Source organism: Rhagoletis zephyria, unplaced genomic scaffold, assembly GCF_001687245.7.
Source record: "Rhagoletis zephyria isolate East Lansing unplaced genomic scaffold, Rhagoletis_zephyria_1.1 Rzeph_scaffold_02599, whole genome shotgun sequence".
Classification (NCBI taxonomy): domain Eukaryota; kingdom Metazoa; phylum Arthropoda; class Insecta; order Diptera; family Tephritidae; genus Rhagoletis; species Rhagoletis zephyria.
In genome coordinates this window covers 54,982-74,695 of record NW_016159683.1, presented here as the reverse complement: position 1 = coordinate 74,695, position 19,714 = coordinate 54,982, and the positions used below count along the sequence as shown (strand labels likewise).

Here is a 19,714-nt window from a genome sequence, read left to right as displayed (position 1 = left end):
CCCAACACACTTTGGGAGTTTACATCGGATTTTTTTTCCGCCCATTGTTTTTGTCCCCATCTTACATAGAATTTCGGCAATTTCCAGGCGAAAATCTGCGGACGCAAGGATAGTCTTATCAGGAAGATTTTTATATTTGCAGACCCTCTTATAGAGTAGCCATGAGTTAGCCATAGTAAGGTCTAAGTAGTGATAGAACAGGCGCATCTGCCAACGTTTGCTCCGCAGTCGTATCTTGTAGATGCCCATAATGCTGTCGACAAGGTCTACACCGCCCATATGTCGGTTATACTCGCCAACTACATGAGGTCGTGGAATGTTAATATACTTCGAGTTCTTTTTGTCGTATCTTCGGACTTCAGATATAGGATTTTGGCCAGCAAATGTAGAAGCCAATGTAACCAGTTTATTGTCTTTCCATACAACCGTTGACACGTCGACACCGTTAATATTAGATACGTATTCTTCCGAATATCCACGATCTTTCTTCATTATCGCTTTCTCTGTAGACAGCTTGCAATCAGGAATTCTATTTCTTCTAATAGTACCTAGCCCAAGAATACCTTCGTTTGCTAAATATTCCAAAAGAGGCAAAGATGTAAAGTAGTTATCGAAATAGATCCTGTAGTTTTGGTGTCGCGGAATCATACGCGATAATCTCACTACGACGNGAGTTCCAATATATCAGAACGCAATGACACGTTGCCAGTGAAAGCCAGCTGCTGTGCATTCAGCTCCAGATTCTTTTTTTTCCACAGTAATGTAAGCTTTTCAGGCTTTCGCCGTTTAGCGGGAGGACCTGAAGTACCTGGAATGTCTGAACTAGACGTTATCGGATCTACTTCTACCTCATGGTTAGAGTTATAGTCGTCATCGTTTAAGTAGTCTACTAAATCATCCATATTAAATTCGACTCCCATAGACTCTTCATTCAACTCTCCTAAATCCGGGTCAAAGTCAGGGTCAGCCAAACTATCGTCATCAAGGTCGAGACCATCTTCACTTGCAGAATCATCTTGCAGTGCACAGGCTATCTCTTTGTCTGTCAGCCGTCGTAGTCGGTGAGCCATCCTAAAACGAAATAACAACTTATATAAATGTTGGCAGTGTTCATACAAGACAGTTCCCTTTTCCGCATAATGTAGCCTACAAGACACAAACGCTAAATACCACCTAATACAAAAATACCTAGACTATATCAAAAAAACATAATAATATAGTAAACTTTGAGCACTTACCTTATAGATTTTCACAAAAACAAGCACCAATAAACGTAAAAACTAATTTGTATTATTTTTTATCTTTAATCACGTGTCGACTGTTTGCAATTTTTCACTTCACTAACAAAATCGCGTCGTTTGAAACAAGTAACGGCATATACTTGGTTTTGCTTGCATTTGATTGAAAGAACGGAGTGTAGGCTACATTCTACAATGCTTGACCAGACGTACAAATAATTACAAAAAGAATTTAGGAAGGCGAAACGGTTTGTTGCCTGTAGTCTACCATACGTTATAGAGGGTTAAAATTGCTGACCTAACAACACCACCCTCGCCGCCCACTAGTTGTTCCGTATTACTTGAGTAGCCCCTGAGGGGCAAGTCACCAATCAATGTTGACAGTACCTTTGGCCATATGAACTAACTATTAGTGTTCCTTGGGCTGATGTTTTTTTTAACATTATTTTAGTCTGCAACACAACGTTGTTGTTCTATACCGAATTGGCGCAAAAATATGAAAAGTACAGAAAATAACCGCAGCGAAAACGAGACGCAAAGCCAGTGTCTGCAGGCAACAGCAATGACATAAAATCAACCGCACGGCAGCAACGGCAGGCAACACATCAGCGCCACAGCCACTGACTGCCGCCGCTGCTTTGCCACAGCGTTGCAACTTTCGTAGAATCACTTAACGCTTGATTACAGATTGAGTGCGGCCAACAATGATGATGACGACAAGAATGATAGGACCAAAACAACTAAAAAATAACAACAAAAATCACGCATTGTTGCTATTGTTGTTGTTACGAGTATAGCATCAACTTTTTTCTTATAATTCTGCTGCTGAATTTGTTTTAGTTATCGTAGTTGGTTGTTCTTTTTGGTTGTTGCTGTAATTTTTTGTGATTAGTGAGTCTCGCTGTTATTGTTATTGTTGTTGTATTTATATGTACATATGTATGGTAAGTTGAGCCTGACCGTCGCGTCGTCGATCGAGCACACTGATGACGATGATGACACACGTTGATTGCCGCTGACTGTTGTGTTGCAAGTTGCCGACAACGCCGCAGCCAAAACACAGCTACTGGTTGCACTGACGTTTCGCTTTTGATGCGTTCAACATTATCGCTTCGGTTGCTTGTGCTTTTTGTTGTTAACTGACTTTTCGTTCATTGCTTTTTATGCTAAAGTGTTTATGCTGCAGCTCTTGTCATGGTCGCCGTTTCAGTTGTTTTTTTTGCTTTAGTTATCGCAGACATTTTTTATGAGCGCTTGCCACTTCAAATTGCTTTTGGCATGAGGAAAAAAACCACACAAGAGCTTCGAAAAGGGCTTCACATTCTGTGTTTATTGTTGTTGTGCATATTCATAATTTGATTTATTTTTTTGCTCAAATCATAATTTTTATTTAGTTTTTTTTTTTTTTTTGGTTATTTACTAAAGTGCAAATCACTTTTTTGTAGTGGATAATTTGTATTTTTCGCTGCACCCCGAGTCATTGCGTTAAATTTCATGCCTTCGTGTAGAGTTTTTTGTTGCCATGCACTTGCCGATGATGCCGCTGTTGTTGTGGTCGCTGTCCCGCCTACATTTTTTTTTGTAAAAATTTTACGCTACATAAATAGTCTTATAAAACCTTAAGTTTAGTTTTTTATCACTTTTACATATAACGGTCTAAAATACCAAATCCGCCCTTAAGTATGTAAAATTTCGACCCTACTTTTTTGGTCCGTGACAGTTCTGCCATTATGCATTTCAAAAAAAAATTGTGGCGTAACGAAAACCTACTGAATTCATATGCTGAAGATGCTTTTTCGACAACAATTAAGCATCGAATTTCCAACTATTTTTTGCACACTCCAATCTCTGGCTTACGACACGCTTTTTAAGGCTTCTCAAAAGAATTCCATTGTTTTCTGTTTCACTGTCTCATTAATTATATTGGCAAATTATAATTTGCCCCCATCCTCACAAAAGGCTTGGCTGACATGTTTTTGTTTAATGTTCAATGTGGTGCTACATTTCTCTCAAACACAAGTCCTTCTACCAATCATGACATATACTCAAGCAGCACACTGGCGTAGGTATATGTAACTTGGTGTAAATTTGTGAATTTTAGTACAATTAATCAGATTTATGCCAAAATTTGTAAATGTACACCAACTTATACAGCAGTGTTTTGAGTAGTACATATGCACATTAGGGTGGTCCTTAAATGTAGTGAGCAAATTTTTACATCAGATTTTCTAAGCCTCAGTTAAGGCGTGTCGCACAGGGGTTTAAATTCAGATTACCCTATGAAGGCTTGAAAAATTAAAATTAATTTAAATTTCAAAATGTATTTTTTTTCCATCTAATACCCAAAATCTATACTAGCATAGTGGCAGATATCACATATAAATTTTGGTCTTGATAGAAGGCGGTTAAGGCGTATCGCACAGGGGTCAAAGTACAGATTACCCTATGACGACGTTTTAACCGACATTAATCGGAAATAAAATTTATATGTGATATCCTCGACTTTGGTAGTATCGATTTAGATCGTTAAACGAAAAGACATATTTATAATTTTTTGAGTCCATTAGAGGCCTTTGGCCCCTTTGCGGTACGCCTTAATCGACTCCAATCGGGACCAAAGTTTATATGGGATATCTGCGACAGACTGAAACAAATCGTTCGTGGTTAGGACCACCCTAATGTACATATACATATAATTATGAATTCAAGAGCGCTCAGTAAACAAAGATCTTAGGATTGTGTATAAGCGGGGTCCTTGGCTTGCACTAAATGCAAAAGCTGCATTAACTTCCACTTGAAACAGTAAGGCTGAGAGAGTTCAGGAATCGAGATAACTTTAGGTCATTCGCTTATTCTACCGATCGTAACCCCCAATTACATTCGATAAGCACAAGTATAGCAAGCCTCACCATATGCCTAATGCCCCCATAATTTATACATACATACATATGCATAGCTCTCAATTTGACGATGGAGTAGGCGCAAGTAAATCGCTACTGGGGCAATCTACCAGGTTTACAGCATTCCAATACACTTTCAAGAATATATAAGCCAAAACTCTTTAAGGAATGTATGAGCTTATTAAAGCAAAAAATTCGAATTGTTACAGGAATTCTGGCAGGACAGTGCAGGCTGAACTATCACTTGATCAAACTGGGAATTTACTAGCAGGGGCGATGCAGATTTTGCAGGACGGAAACCGAAACTGTGCGACAACTTTGCCAACCTCTGTCCTGTACCAATCTAGAAAAAAATGCACTGGGGTGATCATACAATAACCGAGTGGGCGGTTAAGTCCAGAGCTTGGGCTCAATACTCAAATGTACACGCGCATCGAAGTCCAAGAAATACTCAGTACTTGGTCGAGGCACTCGAGTATATATCGTCGCTCCCAACGAAGAGTAGCACATCTCAAATTACCGTGGAAGACTAGCACGTTTCACTATTCGCGCCGAAGACTAGCACATTTCATTATTCGCGTCGAAAAGTAGCACATTTCAGATTCTCGCGTGGAAGACTAGCACATTTCACTAATCGCGTGGAAGACTAGCACATTTCAGATTTTTGCGTGGAAGACTAGCACATTTCAGATTTTTGCGTGGAAGAGTAGCACATTTCGTTATTTGCGTGGAAGACTAGCACATTTCAGATTTTTGCGTGGAAGACTAGCACATTTCAGATTTTCGCTTGGAAGAGTAGCATATTTCAGATTGTTAAGCCGCGAAAACTGCACGTCTCCGGTTTAAAGTAAATCAGAAAAGCATAATATATATTGAAAATTCAAACGTTTATTCTATATTTCTTTAATTGTATTATGAAAATCATGAAATTCAGACGGTATATACCGTTTACTAATCATTTGTTGAATATCATCCACTTTTCTTTTTTTTAAAGGTATTTTTCCCTTGTAAGCTTTAGGCAATTCACAGTGTTTCATGGTTGACCATTGAACATTTTTTTTCATTAGGTTCAACTTCTCCTCGCTTTGCATAAAGTCGTATTTTACTGCCATGTCTACTTGATTTTTGCTATTTTTTATTGTAATTTTCCGTACATGTGATATCTTAATTTTTTGCCAATGAAAATATTTGGACAGTTCTTCGAAGGAAAATATTTCATTTGCGTTTGCGTTGTTGAAAATTTGTTGAGTTTTTTTAGTATTCTCCTGGGCTTTAAACTTGGGCCAATATGGATTTTTTTAAGAGAATTAACTTTATTTTAATTGAAGGTTTTTTAAGTAAATAAATAAACATAACATAAATAATATCACTTTGAAACGGGGTGCTCTTGATATGATACTGTATGTATATGTTTTTTCGTATTTATTTATAAATAAAGATTCCCTGAGAAAGACGCGAATGTCGAAAGGTGTAGGAGGAAAAATAAACGTTTATTTTACTTGTAATAACCGGCCAAAAGGCTCCATATACAACACTAAACTTTCAGCATGACCGAAGAAAAATAATTATAGTATAAACATACATATTTATGTAACTTTTTTTTTTTAACGGCTGCTACAACCTTATATGAACTGCCTTGCGTATCCCTCTTCCACACAAAAATCTGAAATGTGCTAGTCTTCCAGGCAAATAACGAAATGTGCTACTCTTCCACGCAAAAATCTGAAATGTGCTACTTTTCGACGCGAATAATGAAATGTGCTAGTCTTCCACGCTAATAGTGAAATGTGCTAGTCTTCCACGCGAATAGTGAAATGTGCTACTCTTCGTAGGGACCGACGATATGTACTTTGAAGTACTGGCATCGGGACATCACAACATGCAAGAGATTTGTATGCAAATATTTCTACATCGATGATTTTTCTAATAGATTTGGAAATGAACATGAAAACTCTCAACAATCCATTAAAAAATTAAGCTAAGCTTATTTGCATTTAAAATCAATAATTAAAATCCAAATGTAACACCACATGCCGCAGCTCAAACAAACATCACAAACAATTTAAAACCAAATTTATCACCGAAAAACAAAAGTGGAATATATGTATGCATTTAGTAAACAAAGGCAATTTAACAACAACGGTTAAGACAAAACAAAAACACTGTCAATCAAAATTAAAACTAACCAACCAAAATGCATAGAAAACAAGAGTAGGCACACACACTGGAGTGCAACTTCAGATTCACAGCTTAAGCATAGTTAGTCTAAAGCTTTCAATCGAAACGAGATTTTAAGTTCAACGCAACTGAGATAAGCACCACCGAGGTGACATGAAGTCCCATTTCTAAACGACAATAAAGACAAATTTTTGGATACCGAAACTACTAAATTAGACATTTTATGGCAAAAAAAACGTGAAAATAAATTAAAACACATAAAATGGATAGAAAACAAAAGTTTCCACTTTAAGAGGCTTGTCCAAAAGTCATAACAGAGGCTACCCAAGTTACGCATGTGACATGGGTCATGTTGGTCGTACATATTATGATTTGGATAAGAGCAACAACAATGGCGAGAAAAAGACATAATAACTGCGCATAAATATGTTAAAGACAATATATATATATAGTATAAACAAACGCAAATGTATAAATTAAGTTAACAAAAAAGGCGGAGAAGAGGTCAGTGGAAAGATCAGTATGTCATACGCATGACAAAGGAACGGCAGCATCGAGTTGCTGAAACGCCTGCAGGTACATATGTATGTTTGGCTAACCGCTTGTAAGTTTGTAGGCATGTACATATGTATGTATGCATGTAATTGTAGTATGTAGGTGGGCAAGCAAGCATGGCAAAAACAAACTGCAAAAACACATATACATATTTGCATCCATAGTACAAATTTAGTTATAATGATTATGCACAGTGAGCGTCAAAATAAAGTGTACACCTTGTACGAATATAATATTCACAATTATTTTCATGAACAATTTTTTATATTCATTATTTATGAAAATATAGTTCAATCTATAATAGAAAACATATAAAGCAAAGCTTCACACTTTATATAAAGCTCACAAAAATTTCACAATTTGTATTCAGAATTTCCAGAAAATTTTCGAGTATACAGTTTTGTAGTCCATTCAATTCAATTGATTTTTTTAGATTTTTTTGTGGAGGGTGTTGCGCATATTCTTCCATATAAAAATAGGTTTGGATCATGCGTTATGTGGAAGAAAACGCACAACAGCCTCCAAAAAAATAAAAAATCTAAAAAATCAACAGTAATTTTTAGCAACTTGAAAATTGCATTTTGTTCAATAAAATTGAATCGGCTAAAAACCTGCATACTCGAAAATCAAGAAGTTCTAAATAAAAATTTTGAAATTTTGATGAAAATTTTTTGAGTTTTTGTGGACTTTATATAAAGCGTGACACTTTGATTTATATGGTTTATATTATAGAATGAACTATATTTTTATAAATAATTAATTCAAAAAACTGTTCATGAAAATAATTGTGAATATTATAATAGAACAAGGTATACACTTTATTTTGACGCTCACAGTATGTACAGTCAGTCAATAAAGTTTAGGTACAACGAATTTTTTACAATACGGGCACCTATTTTTTAACTATTTTCTAATTTTTTTTAAAAATGCTCAGAGTTCAAAAAAGTAAAAGTGCAATATTTGAATGAAATTTTGGGGAATTTTCTTTTATTTTTCACAAGGTTTGGAACTTTGATTTTTGGGGGTTTTGTTGTAGAATTAACCATATTTTTATAAAAAATTTGTGAAAAAATAAAATATTTAAAAAATAGTTGTCGGTATTGTAAAAAAATCGCTGTACCTAAACTTTATTGACTGACTGTATGATTGCTCGTATAGTTGGTATGTTAATAAATGTGTTTAAAATCAAAAGTAACAAGTTGATGGGCGAAATGCAACTGACATATAAAATTACAAAATGTCAAATAAGTTGAAAATGTTGACGAGTCAAATCAAAAGGACATGCAGTGCCATTTAAATAAATTTACTCAAAACTGGGCAGCCAAAATTGGAATTAAGTTAAATCATAAGAATAATAAATATAAAACATAAATTTATGCTGCGGTATGTATGTATGTATGGCATGCGCATAAAAAAAAACAGATTTTAAATTCGTTCGAAATGCTTTCAAACAAGCAGAATTGAAGAAATTTCTCAAAAACCGAATTTTAATATATCCTTTATTAAAAACGAATCGATCCGAAGGTTGCAGTGCTGCGTGTTTAAGACCAGTTATGTACCTACATAATTCATCGAAGGGACAGTTTAATAGATAACCTTATTTAACGGTTTTCCCAGACAAGCAACGCACTTGGACATTTAGTAGATTGTCATTTGTAATGCCAAGAAATCTGAACGGAGACAAAATGCTGCGAGCTGGTTCAAAAATTACAAATGCGTTAGAATTCAATTCCCGAGCTAGAACAATGTTCCAATTGCGCATGCCCTAGTTTTCACCCAGAGTGAACTGCAGGTGGCCAGAGGTGCCTGCAATATCTGCAAGCGTTATCGTATGATTAGTACGACACTAAGCGCCACTGCAGGAGTGGTTCTTAGTGCCCCTTTAATATGGATTTAGTAAGGGTAACTTTTTCTAGTTAAATCCAGCAGACAAGGTGTCTGTAAAGCCAAATAGGTTTGACTAAGGTTTATAAGAGCCAATAGATTACTTAGGACGATAGATCCAATCTCTTACAAATAACTCCCCATTCCTGCCCTTACCTCAATATTTGGCTTCCGCGATAGCTTATTATCAACGGTCATGCCTTCTTAATAGCCCTATCGGAGAGCTGCAATCGAATGCCTTCGCTCGAGGGAAGAGCCACAAAGTTCAGATAACCTTGAGTCAGATCAAAGAGGTAATCCAAAAATATTTCTCTAACCATCAGTGATATGTCATCTGCAGCGACAATCTCCCAACTGTGTTGTCTGAAATTCAAAGAAAAAATTTTAGTAAATAAGCCTTTTAAGGGGAAGGGAACCTGCGCAGATCTCTATCTCTGGATAACAAATTGAAATCTAAAAAAATTCTCCGAAGACAAATAAAAAATAATTTGAAGAATTCGTAGGGATACATATATATGTGCTCATGATGAGTAAGGTATTTTTTGTCTAAATAAAGACTTGAAAAGGAGGGAATACATAAAGCGATTTGTAACAGACGTAGATATATACATATGTACATGCATATGTATATATTCTACTGGCAAACACGAAGGATCATTCTTGTTGAAAATTTTATTAAAAATGTGCAAACAGAAATTAAATGTTTCAACGCTCTTTTACCTTTAAATGCAAATGAACATACATACATATCTATGTGTATGCTTGTATGTATGTTTTTATGCAAATTGCACACGTGTATAAATGCATTTCCATTATTGCCACCCAAGAATGCGGGTGACATTTTCAAAATTTTTATGGCCTTTCTGTGTTTTCACATTTTTAACTCTTTTTCCCAAATTTTCACTGAGCTTCGAAAAACTTGGGAGAATGAGAGAAAAGGAAATAAAATTTACATATTATCACGGTTTTTTACCATATCGACGCATACCCAATTTGAAACGCTCATACAACAACATGAACATAAAATAGATAGAGAATGCATCTCCATGTGTATGCATATAAATTGTACGAATGTGTTACGAAGTGACATGTATATACAAATTTATGTATGTATGTATGTACATAAATATACAAATGAAGTCAACTTTTTCCAGTGCATGACATGAGGACAGCTGATGATGGTCGGTAAGCACCAGACGATGCGGTACTAAAGTTGCCCGAGTGACGTGATTTAAATTTGGGATTTGTGCCGTAACCAGTGTTGCCACAAAATGGGTTTTTTTTTTACCAAAACTGGCAGGGTTTTTTCTCCATTTGGTAGGTTGGTAGGCTAGATTGGATTTGGTAAGCAAGTAAACGCGAGTGCCACCTTGAGCAAGCTGCATCGACTGGTAGGTTGGTAGGCTAGATTGGATTTGGTAAGCAAGTAAACGCTAGTGCCACCTTGAGCAAGCTGCATCGACTGGTCCGCGTGGTTAGCACAGAAGCTATGTGCACCTGTCTAACAGATGCCCTTCGCGTCATTACATGCACCTTTGCTTTGTCTATTCTGATTGAAAAAGAGGGCCGCTGGAATGCTCTACGCCTGCCCAATACGATCAGCATGAAAAGTGGAGATCTTCAGGGGCATTTGGAGGTTTTCAAGCCATAGCCATTCCTGGATGAGCCGAGTTATCCTTCTAAAAACCCATCAAGGATGGATCGAAGATGGACGACGGGAGTACTGGGGCAGGCGTACTTGGACAAAGATTCCAGAAAATTCTGCGGTTCATCTAAAGGATACACTGCAGAACTAATTGGGGGCTGGGAAGAATTTCAGATTGCTGCCCACTAGCGGAGCCATAGGGAATGAGAAACTCTGAAATACTCCTTGAACTTAGCCGTGAGAGTCTTGGAACTCATACTGCCATCCTGAGAGGACACTGCAAGTTAAACTACCATTTGAATAAAATTCTCTAGATACGTACTGCAAGCTTTGTGGGCCCGGTTTGGCACAATAGATCTTATTAGGTCGCAGCGCGTGTATTCCTGATGTAATAATAATATAACAATAATAATAAGTATGTGTATAGAGACATATGTACATTTGAATAAGCCTGTACATAAAAATGAATTGTTTACGCAGTTAATTTGATTTTTTTTTGAACTAGCTCTTTTGGTTTTACTATTATTTACCAAAAAAAAAAATGTCCTTGGCAACACCGGCCGTAACACAAATGTATATACATATCTAAAATACATGATATGAGAGCTGGCAGGCAAAAATATCAGGTACATAAATATGTGTTGGTACTCCAATAACATAGAAAACTAAATCCACACAATTCTCGCAAAGAAAATCAAAGTCAGACTGTATTCAAGAGCCATGGATATAGTAAAATATATGCAAACCAAAGAGTCTCTAAAAGTTGAAAAGGAAAATTAAAAGCGGCTATGAGCGCTTTCCCAAAATTTGCTTGCACCGCATTAATTTCGGGTTTCTACAACGGCTTAGGGAAATATTTTCCACTAGGAACACATAAAAGGACACCTAAATATAACTCCGAGCTTTTATCGTTTAAATGGCAAAAAAAATATTAACTCAAATTGGCACAATAAAGTCCCAAAGTAATATTTAAAAAAAAAGCAGAGGGCACTATGCATGAAAGCTTAAACAGGTCAATCGTTATGGACATGAGTCTTTTCTATAAAAATTTTGCTTGAAAATTTTGACAACATCTATGTGAGTGGAAAAATAATTGATATATATATAATTGATATATATATAAATATATATATATATCGATGGCTGAGTGGAAGATCCACCTATCTCGGCAGCCTATTCGAAAATTGGTTGAAGGACGCCTTATCTCTTTCAGAATTCGTTTCAAAAACGCACCATATCAACATATTTTCAGTTGAGATTAGGGCCTTATTGACCCAAATTCTGTATTAGGGCGTTCGTGACCCAATTTTGAGATAGGGCGTTTTGGAAGCGGCTGCCGAGATAGGTCGATATATATATATATAACTATTATTAATAAGAATAACCCAAAAACAATGGCAAATGGAATATTTTCATAAACGCTCGACGAGTAAATGTCATTATTGTTAAATATTTAAATGCTAATTTTATATATAGAATCAGAGACATAAACTCCTTAGCGTAAAATACTAAAAGAAGGCAGACACAACTTGGACTAATACATATAAGTAGATGATTAAAAGATCTATTGTTTCCTTCTGGACCTGTACCCTTATCAAAAATACTGTGTTGAAAATGCGAAAGAGATTAAAATTGTGGTAGCTCGCAAAACCCCAAAATGATTTTCCAAGCGCTCAGGCATAGTTACCCATTGTACTTAATTAAAGTTTAGAAAAAAATTAAAAATATAGGTAGGGAAAAACAAGTGGACGTGGAAAATAAAAACTCCATTGAAAACTTTACCAGCACTTTGATGAATCCTAGTAGTTTGCCAAGCGAAAGAGAATGTATCTTCATCCGCCAAGAAATATGCATATAGTTGGTCGTCAATGATACGTATGGTGCCCATATGGCGTTCCCATGAATTGAGTCACGTAAACTGTCCTGCAAGTTGTCGTATTCATTAACATACCTGATGTATTTTACATGCTTGGCCATAAAACATGTTCTTGTTGAATTTGACGCTCCAAAAACTGCTTTTAACACCTCAGTGCCCCGGTACTAATATTAGCTCAAGATCTTGCTCTATTTAGAGCTGCTTGTCTGTCCCTGCAGAGTATGATCTGCGGCACCTTTTCGCTAATTATACAGTCTGCTACTTTAAGTATTGTAAGATGCAATTTCAGTCCTGGCGACGTCGCTACAGAAAGCTTTTACCGAGTTCTGCGAGAGAGTGCGTGGATCTCTTTTTTTTTAGGAAAGCTTTTGCTAAATGTTTGGCCGAGATCCTCCTCAAATTTGTAATTTGTGCCTTGATGATGTTACACAAATGGAGGGACCTACAGTTTTACGCCGCCTACGAATGGCAAATTGTTTTTATGAGAAGCTTTTTATTAGCAGAAATACTCTCGGAGGGGCGACTTTTAGTATGCACCTCTAACCACTCGACGACAGGGGACGCTGAGCAGATATGAGGCCCAACTATCCAGGCATGAATAGCAGATGGCCAGAAGTGCCCTCAACTGCTCCCTATTCTGTCAGTCGGATAAGCCGAAAGATTCATTAAAACAGCTTATAATATGGCAGGACAGACATTTTAAACAAGAAAACTGTAATCCTAAAATATTTTCTAATCTGTATTACCATACTAACTAGTAGCCGCTACTACTCGGCGATAATAGCACACAATCCAATTGAAACGCAATGATGTAATTATGTAAATCTGTTTAACCAATTAACCAAAGTAGTCGTCAAGAAATCGACCAAATAAATAGACATATTAAAACAAAGACCGAGAAAGGGGGGCAAAAATTAAACCAAAGACAGCTAACTATTTATAATAACGATTTTTATGTTATTTTATTTTATTGAAATTAGCCTAAAGTAAATGAAGAGGGCAACCAGAACCGCAACGTGTGCGGCATCTTCAAAATCGTACGAAAAGGGACCCCAGGCAAGCGGTCGTCCTACGGAATGTCAGGTGCAATGTGCAGCCAGTCAGTAGGCGGACAGATTTGGGCAATACTTACTTTTGTATACACATGTATGTATGTATATATTCTATCAAAATTTATCATGCATGTACGAGTACTTATGTATGTACATACATGAATGCAAGTTTACTGGCAGTGATGAGGGCAGTAATACAGTGATCAAAAAACCCTTAAAATCGCTGTTGCTGTAATGGGAAGCAGCAGGGCTGCGGGATTCTCAACAGTTGCGCGCAATTTGAGTGTCACAGTAAGAGCGATGAGGTGAGGTGGCTTTGATGTGAACAACCAACCGGTCGACTAACATACTGAGTAATTGAATGGCCTACCGCTGGTAGACAGTAAAAATTTGTATATAAATATTTAAATTTAATTTTTATTTTCAGTATCTGCGCTTTGAGCGCATAACTTTAGTTATTCAACTCGTGTTTTAGCTGCTTGTCTGAACTTTTAGAATCAACTTTGTGAATCTGTTTACACTAACATATACATATGTATATGTATATGCTTGGGTACACAAAGGGTCGAGGAACACGGCTTCAAGCCGCGTCTACAGCAGCGGCTATACAGCCGTCATGTTCGACTGTCAAGTTAGACACATTAACAAGTCAAAGCATGAGCTCCATCAAAGCGAACGCAGTTAAATAAAATCACATAAAATTGTAGAATTTCTTATCTACTCGTACATACATACTCTGTGTTTGTACGAATATAAATGCGAAGGTAAGATCGTAAATTGTAAACAAATTTTCTTTTTAATTTGTTTCTTTTTGAGAAAAAATTAATTGAATTGGACATTAGCTGGAATCGTCTCTCTGCGTATCAAAAGGTGAAGCGGTTCTTGCTAAATAAATAATTGCAATAAAATGTAAAAGCGTGAGAGCTTTTAAAAAAGGTAAAGAAGTATTGTAGGTGTGTGTAAAAAGAATGATAGTCAACTAATAAAATAAATTATATGTATGTAACGCAGAATTAGTCGGAAGTTTCGAATCAAACCACACTCAATATCATTGACACCTGGGGCTGGATTCTGTAACTGTGAGTTTACAGGTGTACGATGGAAATTGTGTACACTCGTCATTTTGCGATTCAGCAAAGTAGCATTTGCACACATATCGTGTAAGAGCCCTGTAACCAGGGAAAAAACAGAAAAAAATACTTGCCATCTACTTGAGAAAACTCTAGCAAATCTGGAAAATATCTACCAATAACTTTTTTTGGTTATTTGAACAAAAACTATAGTTTTTCTCTATATTTTAGTTACCTTAATAAGAACTAAAATACTTTAATAAGAAACTTTTTATTTAACTAATAATATGGTATTTGAGATCATGTTAACGGCATATTCTCGGTTTCCTTCAACCAAAAGCGAAAGTGATGAAACTAAAGGCGTCAACGGAATTTCGCAATTTGAAAAAATTTCAGCTGGAGTTGTTATAGACAAATAGAGTGACTCAAGAAACCGCTTGGTGATTTGATTTTTTTTAATATTCACAATGTTTTTCAAGTAAAAATTTTTTTTTGCTATACAAATATCATTTGCGCTTTAAGCAACCCCATAAAAATCAAAGATATAAACTAAATACAACATTTAGAAAAATTCCAAAAATCGCCGTCAAGGTTTCGAACTATCATTCTAAATTTTTTGAAAATTTTTGGGTATGCAGGTTTATGGCATAAAGAATTTAAGTACAACCATCAATATGCAGCTATAAACTCCCGTTACTTTTTTATTTTTTTTTGCCGCCGGTCTTTAGTGTTTTGTTTATTTAATTACCAATTGCCATTTATAAAAACTGTCGTTGATTATTTTTACATTTTTTTGCCAACAATGATAGTGTGTAACATGGACTTACCTGTTCATTTTTCTTTTTATTTAACGAATTATAATTATTAAATAATTATTTAATTATTATTATATTATATTAATTATTAAATAATTATTTAAGATATTTACATACAAATGTATGCATATAAAAAGTGTGCATTAAAGCGTTCGAAAATTAATGCAATAAAAAAGTCTACGCTTTTGGAAAGAAATTTATAAAATAAAGATATTTAACTACGAAAAATAAAGCTCGGAAACGAAAAGTTTTATTTGTTTGTCAAAGAAAATGCTTTAACAAAAATCTACCAAAATGGGGAAAAAGTTACCTTTTTACCAAGCCAAATGTGTTCTACCAATTTTGGTAATAATTTACCAAAGTGGAAACCCGGCCTGTGACCCAATTAAAACAAGCGTTATTCACTTGAAGGAGAAGGTTGAACGGCCTTTTTCCCACTACCCTCAAATGAATCACTAATCACATATGTGTCTTCCGAAGTGACATATTTACATACATAGTGGTCCTAGACACTAAACTTTTAGAAGAATCAACTAACTCGAAGACATTTTATGAAAGTCTCACGGTGAACAAAATACATCAAAGCTTTAACGGCGTTCCTGCAATGCAACGAGGCCATTGGTAAAACGTGGGTGCGGTTAACTAGAAGAATCCTTCCCTGCTACGATAAAAAAAACTTTGAGCTATGCCTCTTGGGTGTAGTAGAGCACACCCTTGACCAATATCGGGGGAAATCTGTTTACCAAACTTCAGGGAACGCTGTACGGCAGCCTTTTTTACAGTACCTGTGGCTGCCGTGGCTCAACTGCCTAATCCAACGTCATTTAATGCCTTTATCTACTGGGAGGTCCTTAAGGCATCTGGTGGACTTTAAGCAAACGGGTTTTGGTAAAATGAATTGAGAAGTGAAGCGTTAGTTACTAGAGGAAAGAATATAGATGTTAATATATTTCCCACTCCACAAGACAGAAAACCAATATTGCCTTTGTCGGAAGGATATTAATATTTTGACTTCTGTGAGACTGACAGCCGACAATACTAAGTCTAGGTTTCCATATTGTAGAATCTTTATCGATGACTTCGAAGCTTAAACAGCATCCGTCTACATCGTAGTTAACGGGGATAGCTTTTCGTATTTGTAGTGACCCTCAAGCCCTGGAGTACCTGTTAATAAGACATATCTGACCATTTGCTCAGAAAAGTCTCAGCAGACTAGGCATTCATTAGTCCAAAACCAGTTATAGCAATACGACCTTCGGGTATTGAAGCCAACGACAGAGTATTCGTTAATCTTTTGCTCAGCAATGATTGAGAAGTACGAAGGGCCAAAGGTGAATAAAATTTAAGTGGCATATGAAAACACTAATTTTGCCTTCTGCCTTGAAGAGCATGAAGCGGCGGAACACTTTCGTATAACTTCCGCGCCTATGCGCGCGGTGTTTGTGTTAGTCCGACAAAAGTTATTTTGAGCAAATAATTTATGCAGAACAAGTAGTATAGATCTTAAAAATATATGTAGATATCTGTGAATAATACTCGACATGCCCTAAAAACAGGCAATTTCAAGTTGTGATACATTTCTGAAAAGGTTGCTTTAAAGGACGGCATTTTTTATGACGCAATTTTTTTTTTATGCGGCCCAGCCTAATGTGCTATTAATATTTTAAACTTTGATTCACCCACTGTTGCTTATTTTGGCTTCCCAAAGTAACTACCCCTAGCAATTTCTTGAGCTCAGCTGCCCCATGCGTAAGTTCGACAATGGAAAAAATTGTGTACTTTTCATAATCAACTCTGTAGTTCCTACTCATAACCGGCCACACAGTGGCATCAAACCAGACCAATTGTAAAATAAGTGTATCAGATAAATTTTTATTTGCAATATAATCCAGCTAAGGATTGAAAAGCCTCACAAGACGCATGACATCACATTAAGAATTTGAATAAAAAAGCAACAAATATTATTTCGTCCGGATATTAACATAAAATCAATGCAAGAGTTAAATGAAGTATGCTTTTGGAATGTAATATGGATGGGAACTGAGCTTTTAATAAGACATCTTCCATGCACACATGGCCCAATACATCGCTTATGAATATTTTATTTACAGGCAGATATACCTAGTTTCAATTTAACTTCAAACATATTTACGTACATTCGCACATAGAAAAGTAAGTAGAATTGTCCTTCCTTTTCTGCTGCTGGCTGAAGGGTATGTACTATTATTTAAGCAAAACCGAAGGTTTACTTCTTTCGACAGATAGCAATTTAATGCTAAATAAATTTTTATTAAATATACATACATATGTATGTATTATTAGCATATTTACTTTTGCCATAATAGCTTGAGAGATTATTCGCCCTCCTCTCTCATCTTCACCATTTTGCCCACTTTCATAAACAAAAATGTCTCGTCGTATATCGTTTTCGATTACCATTAAGTCACAAAAAATCGAATGTTGAATATTAAATGAACTGTTCGGTAAGTGAATGTATTTTCAATAAATAAACTAAATACTTACATACACACGCTGAAGGTGGGACGACAATGAATACAGGCAAAGAAGAAAAACTTAAATAATAATACGAGTATGTTATGATTGAAGTATGAATAAAGAATGACAGCTACGTTTATAGACAGTTGACTGTAAGAAACTGTAATAACAATAAAATGAATGCTTGAATGATGGCCAATAAGCCAATATTTTATTGGTTATTGTAAGTAAAGTTATTTGTTTATTTTTTTTTTTTTTGATTTCGTTTGTTCTACGTTTATTATGTAGCTTTCAGCGACTGTCAGATTTAGTGCTGGGAATGTTGAGCTGTTAAGACAACGTATATTTTTGTATGTGTTGCTTTTATTTACTAGTTGTTGCTAATACCAGATTGTATACATTTTGAATCTTTTTCGGGAGTACTCTTAAATTTTTTGAAAATCATCATTCGTTTTCAGCTGCGAACTTAACAAGAAGTAGTATTAATCAAGAAATGCTAAAGTTCATTCTTCAGGTTCTCGTAAACGAGGAGAATAGTTCTCATGGCAATGGGAATTCATTTTTATACTCACTGTCATCTTAGAGAAAATAAATACACATTCATACTACGGTCAGGATGAGGGTGAATTTTATTCATGAAAATGTGTGTGGAAACACCTCGCCTCACCTCTATATCTTTTATTTAATAGTTTATCGCATGCCTTTACAGAAGAGGGTGCCCCGTAAAAATTTAATAACCTTTTTAATATAACTATGGCATCAACAACAAAGCGCTGTGCATTAGATTTGGGACCCATCACATAATAAAAAGTTCCTTGCCTCTGAGGCCGTTAAATACGCGGCTTACAATGCCATTCTGCAGCGAAACGACAACTCAATGTTTGCAGCAGAAGTGGGGGAAGAAGAATCATCCTTTCATGTAGAGAAACAGGCAAAAAATATAGCAGCAATCAAATAATTTAAAAAGCGCAATGCTGTTTTTTTCTTCAGAGATATGATAAAATACTTCCAGAGTATAATAGAGAGAAGAGAGTTTAAGACTACAGTTGCCACACAAAGCTGTAGTTAGGAGATCTGCCAACAATTGGGTATGCCTTTAAAGTCGGAACGTTGGCTTTACACCATAGTGTTAGGACAGGTACTATTCCATGGCGTAGTCGATACTATTGGTATTGTACTTCCGAAGGTACGAAGAATGGTATCAGTGGATACTTGCGCACGGAACCCACTGAGGCAATGAATGTGGTTCTAAATATCTCACTCAAAAGTATTGGGGTATGTAATGCACGAATGCTGTCCGAAGATTACAAGAATAAGTGTTTATATCACCTGACTTAAGAACCAATAGCCACGGCGAAAAACGAACCACTGCGAACGAACTCATACTCTTTTTTAAAGGTATCACCCAGGGTGGCATGATGAGCAGAAGAGATTCCGCGATTTAAAAACTCGACTATGCTCCATAGTAACCTAATGGCTGAAAGCAAGATAACAAAATAGGCGGAAGAATATAAGCTAAACAACTCGCATACTTTGGTGGCAACACGCTACTACCTGCAACAAAGAAATTAACATGATAAAAAATCAAGATCGTACATCTTTAAGAAGGACGTAAGAAAAAAGGAAATATCTTTAGCTATGGAACTACTTAAAGTCACTACCTATAGGCTTATTTCTTATACATAGGCGGAAACGCTTTCTTCACCTGCCCTCTTAAACCCAATCAGCAGATACGCCTCTCGCTTTGGCCCTTTCTCTATATTAGCCATGTGTGCTAGACAAGCTGAATCACTTTTGTACGATTTCTGTGATATGATGTAGAAAAGTTAAATACCGGCTGCCCTTCCGCATCGCAGTGGCACAATGATATTGATATCATCGACCTCAAAAATAGATCCGTGAGCGCAGCATTTTCCAACTCAGAGGTGGCAAACAAATTTTGCTTGTGCGAAAATATAGAATAGGAAAAAGTATCTACTTTCTGGCAACATACAAAAAGGCTTAA

General features: G+C 36.0%; 1 protein-coding gene across 1 annotated transcript; it reads right to left on the bottom strand.

The window, feature by feature from the left end:
- Positions 1–662: 662 nt before the first annotated feature.
- On the bottom strand, positions 663–1,520 carry LOC108367235 (uncharacterized). The gene is made up of 2 exons (XM_017621832.1): positions 1,239–1,520; positions 663–1,071 (listed from the first exon to the last, which is right to left on the bottom strand). The coding sequence occupies exon 2, from the start codon at positions 1,068–1,070 to the stop codon at positions 663–665; it is 408 nt and encodes a 135-aa protein (XP_017477321.1). The 5' UTR covers position 1,071; positions 1,239–1,520.
- Between the last annotated feature and the right edge of the window lie 18,194 nt (positions 1,521–19,714).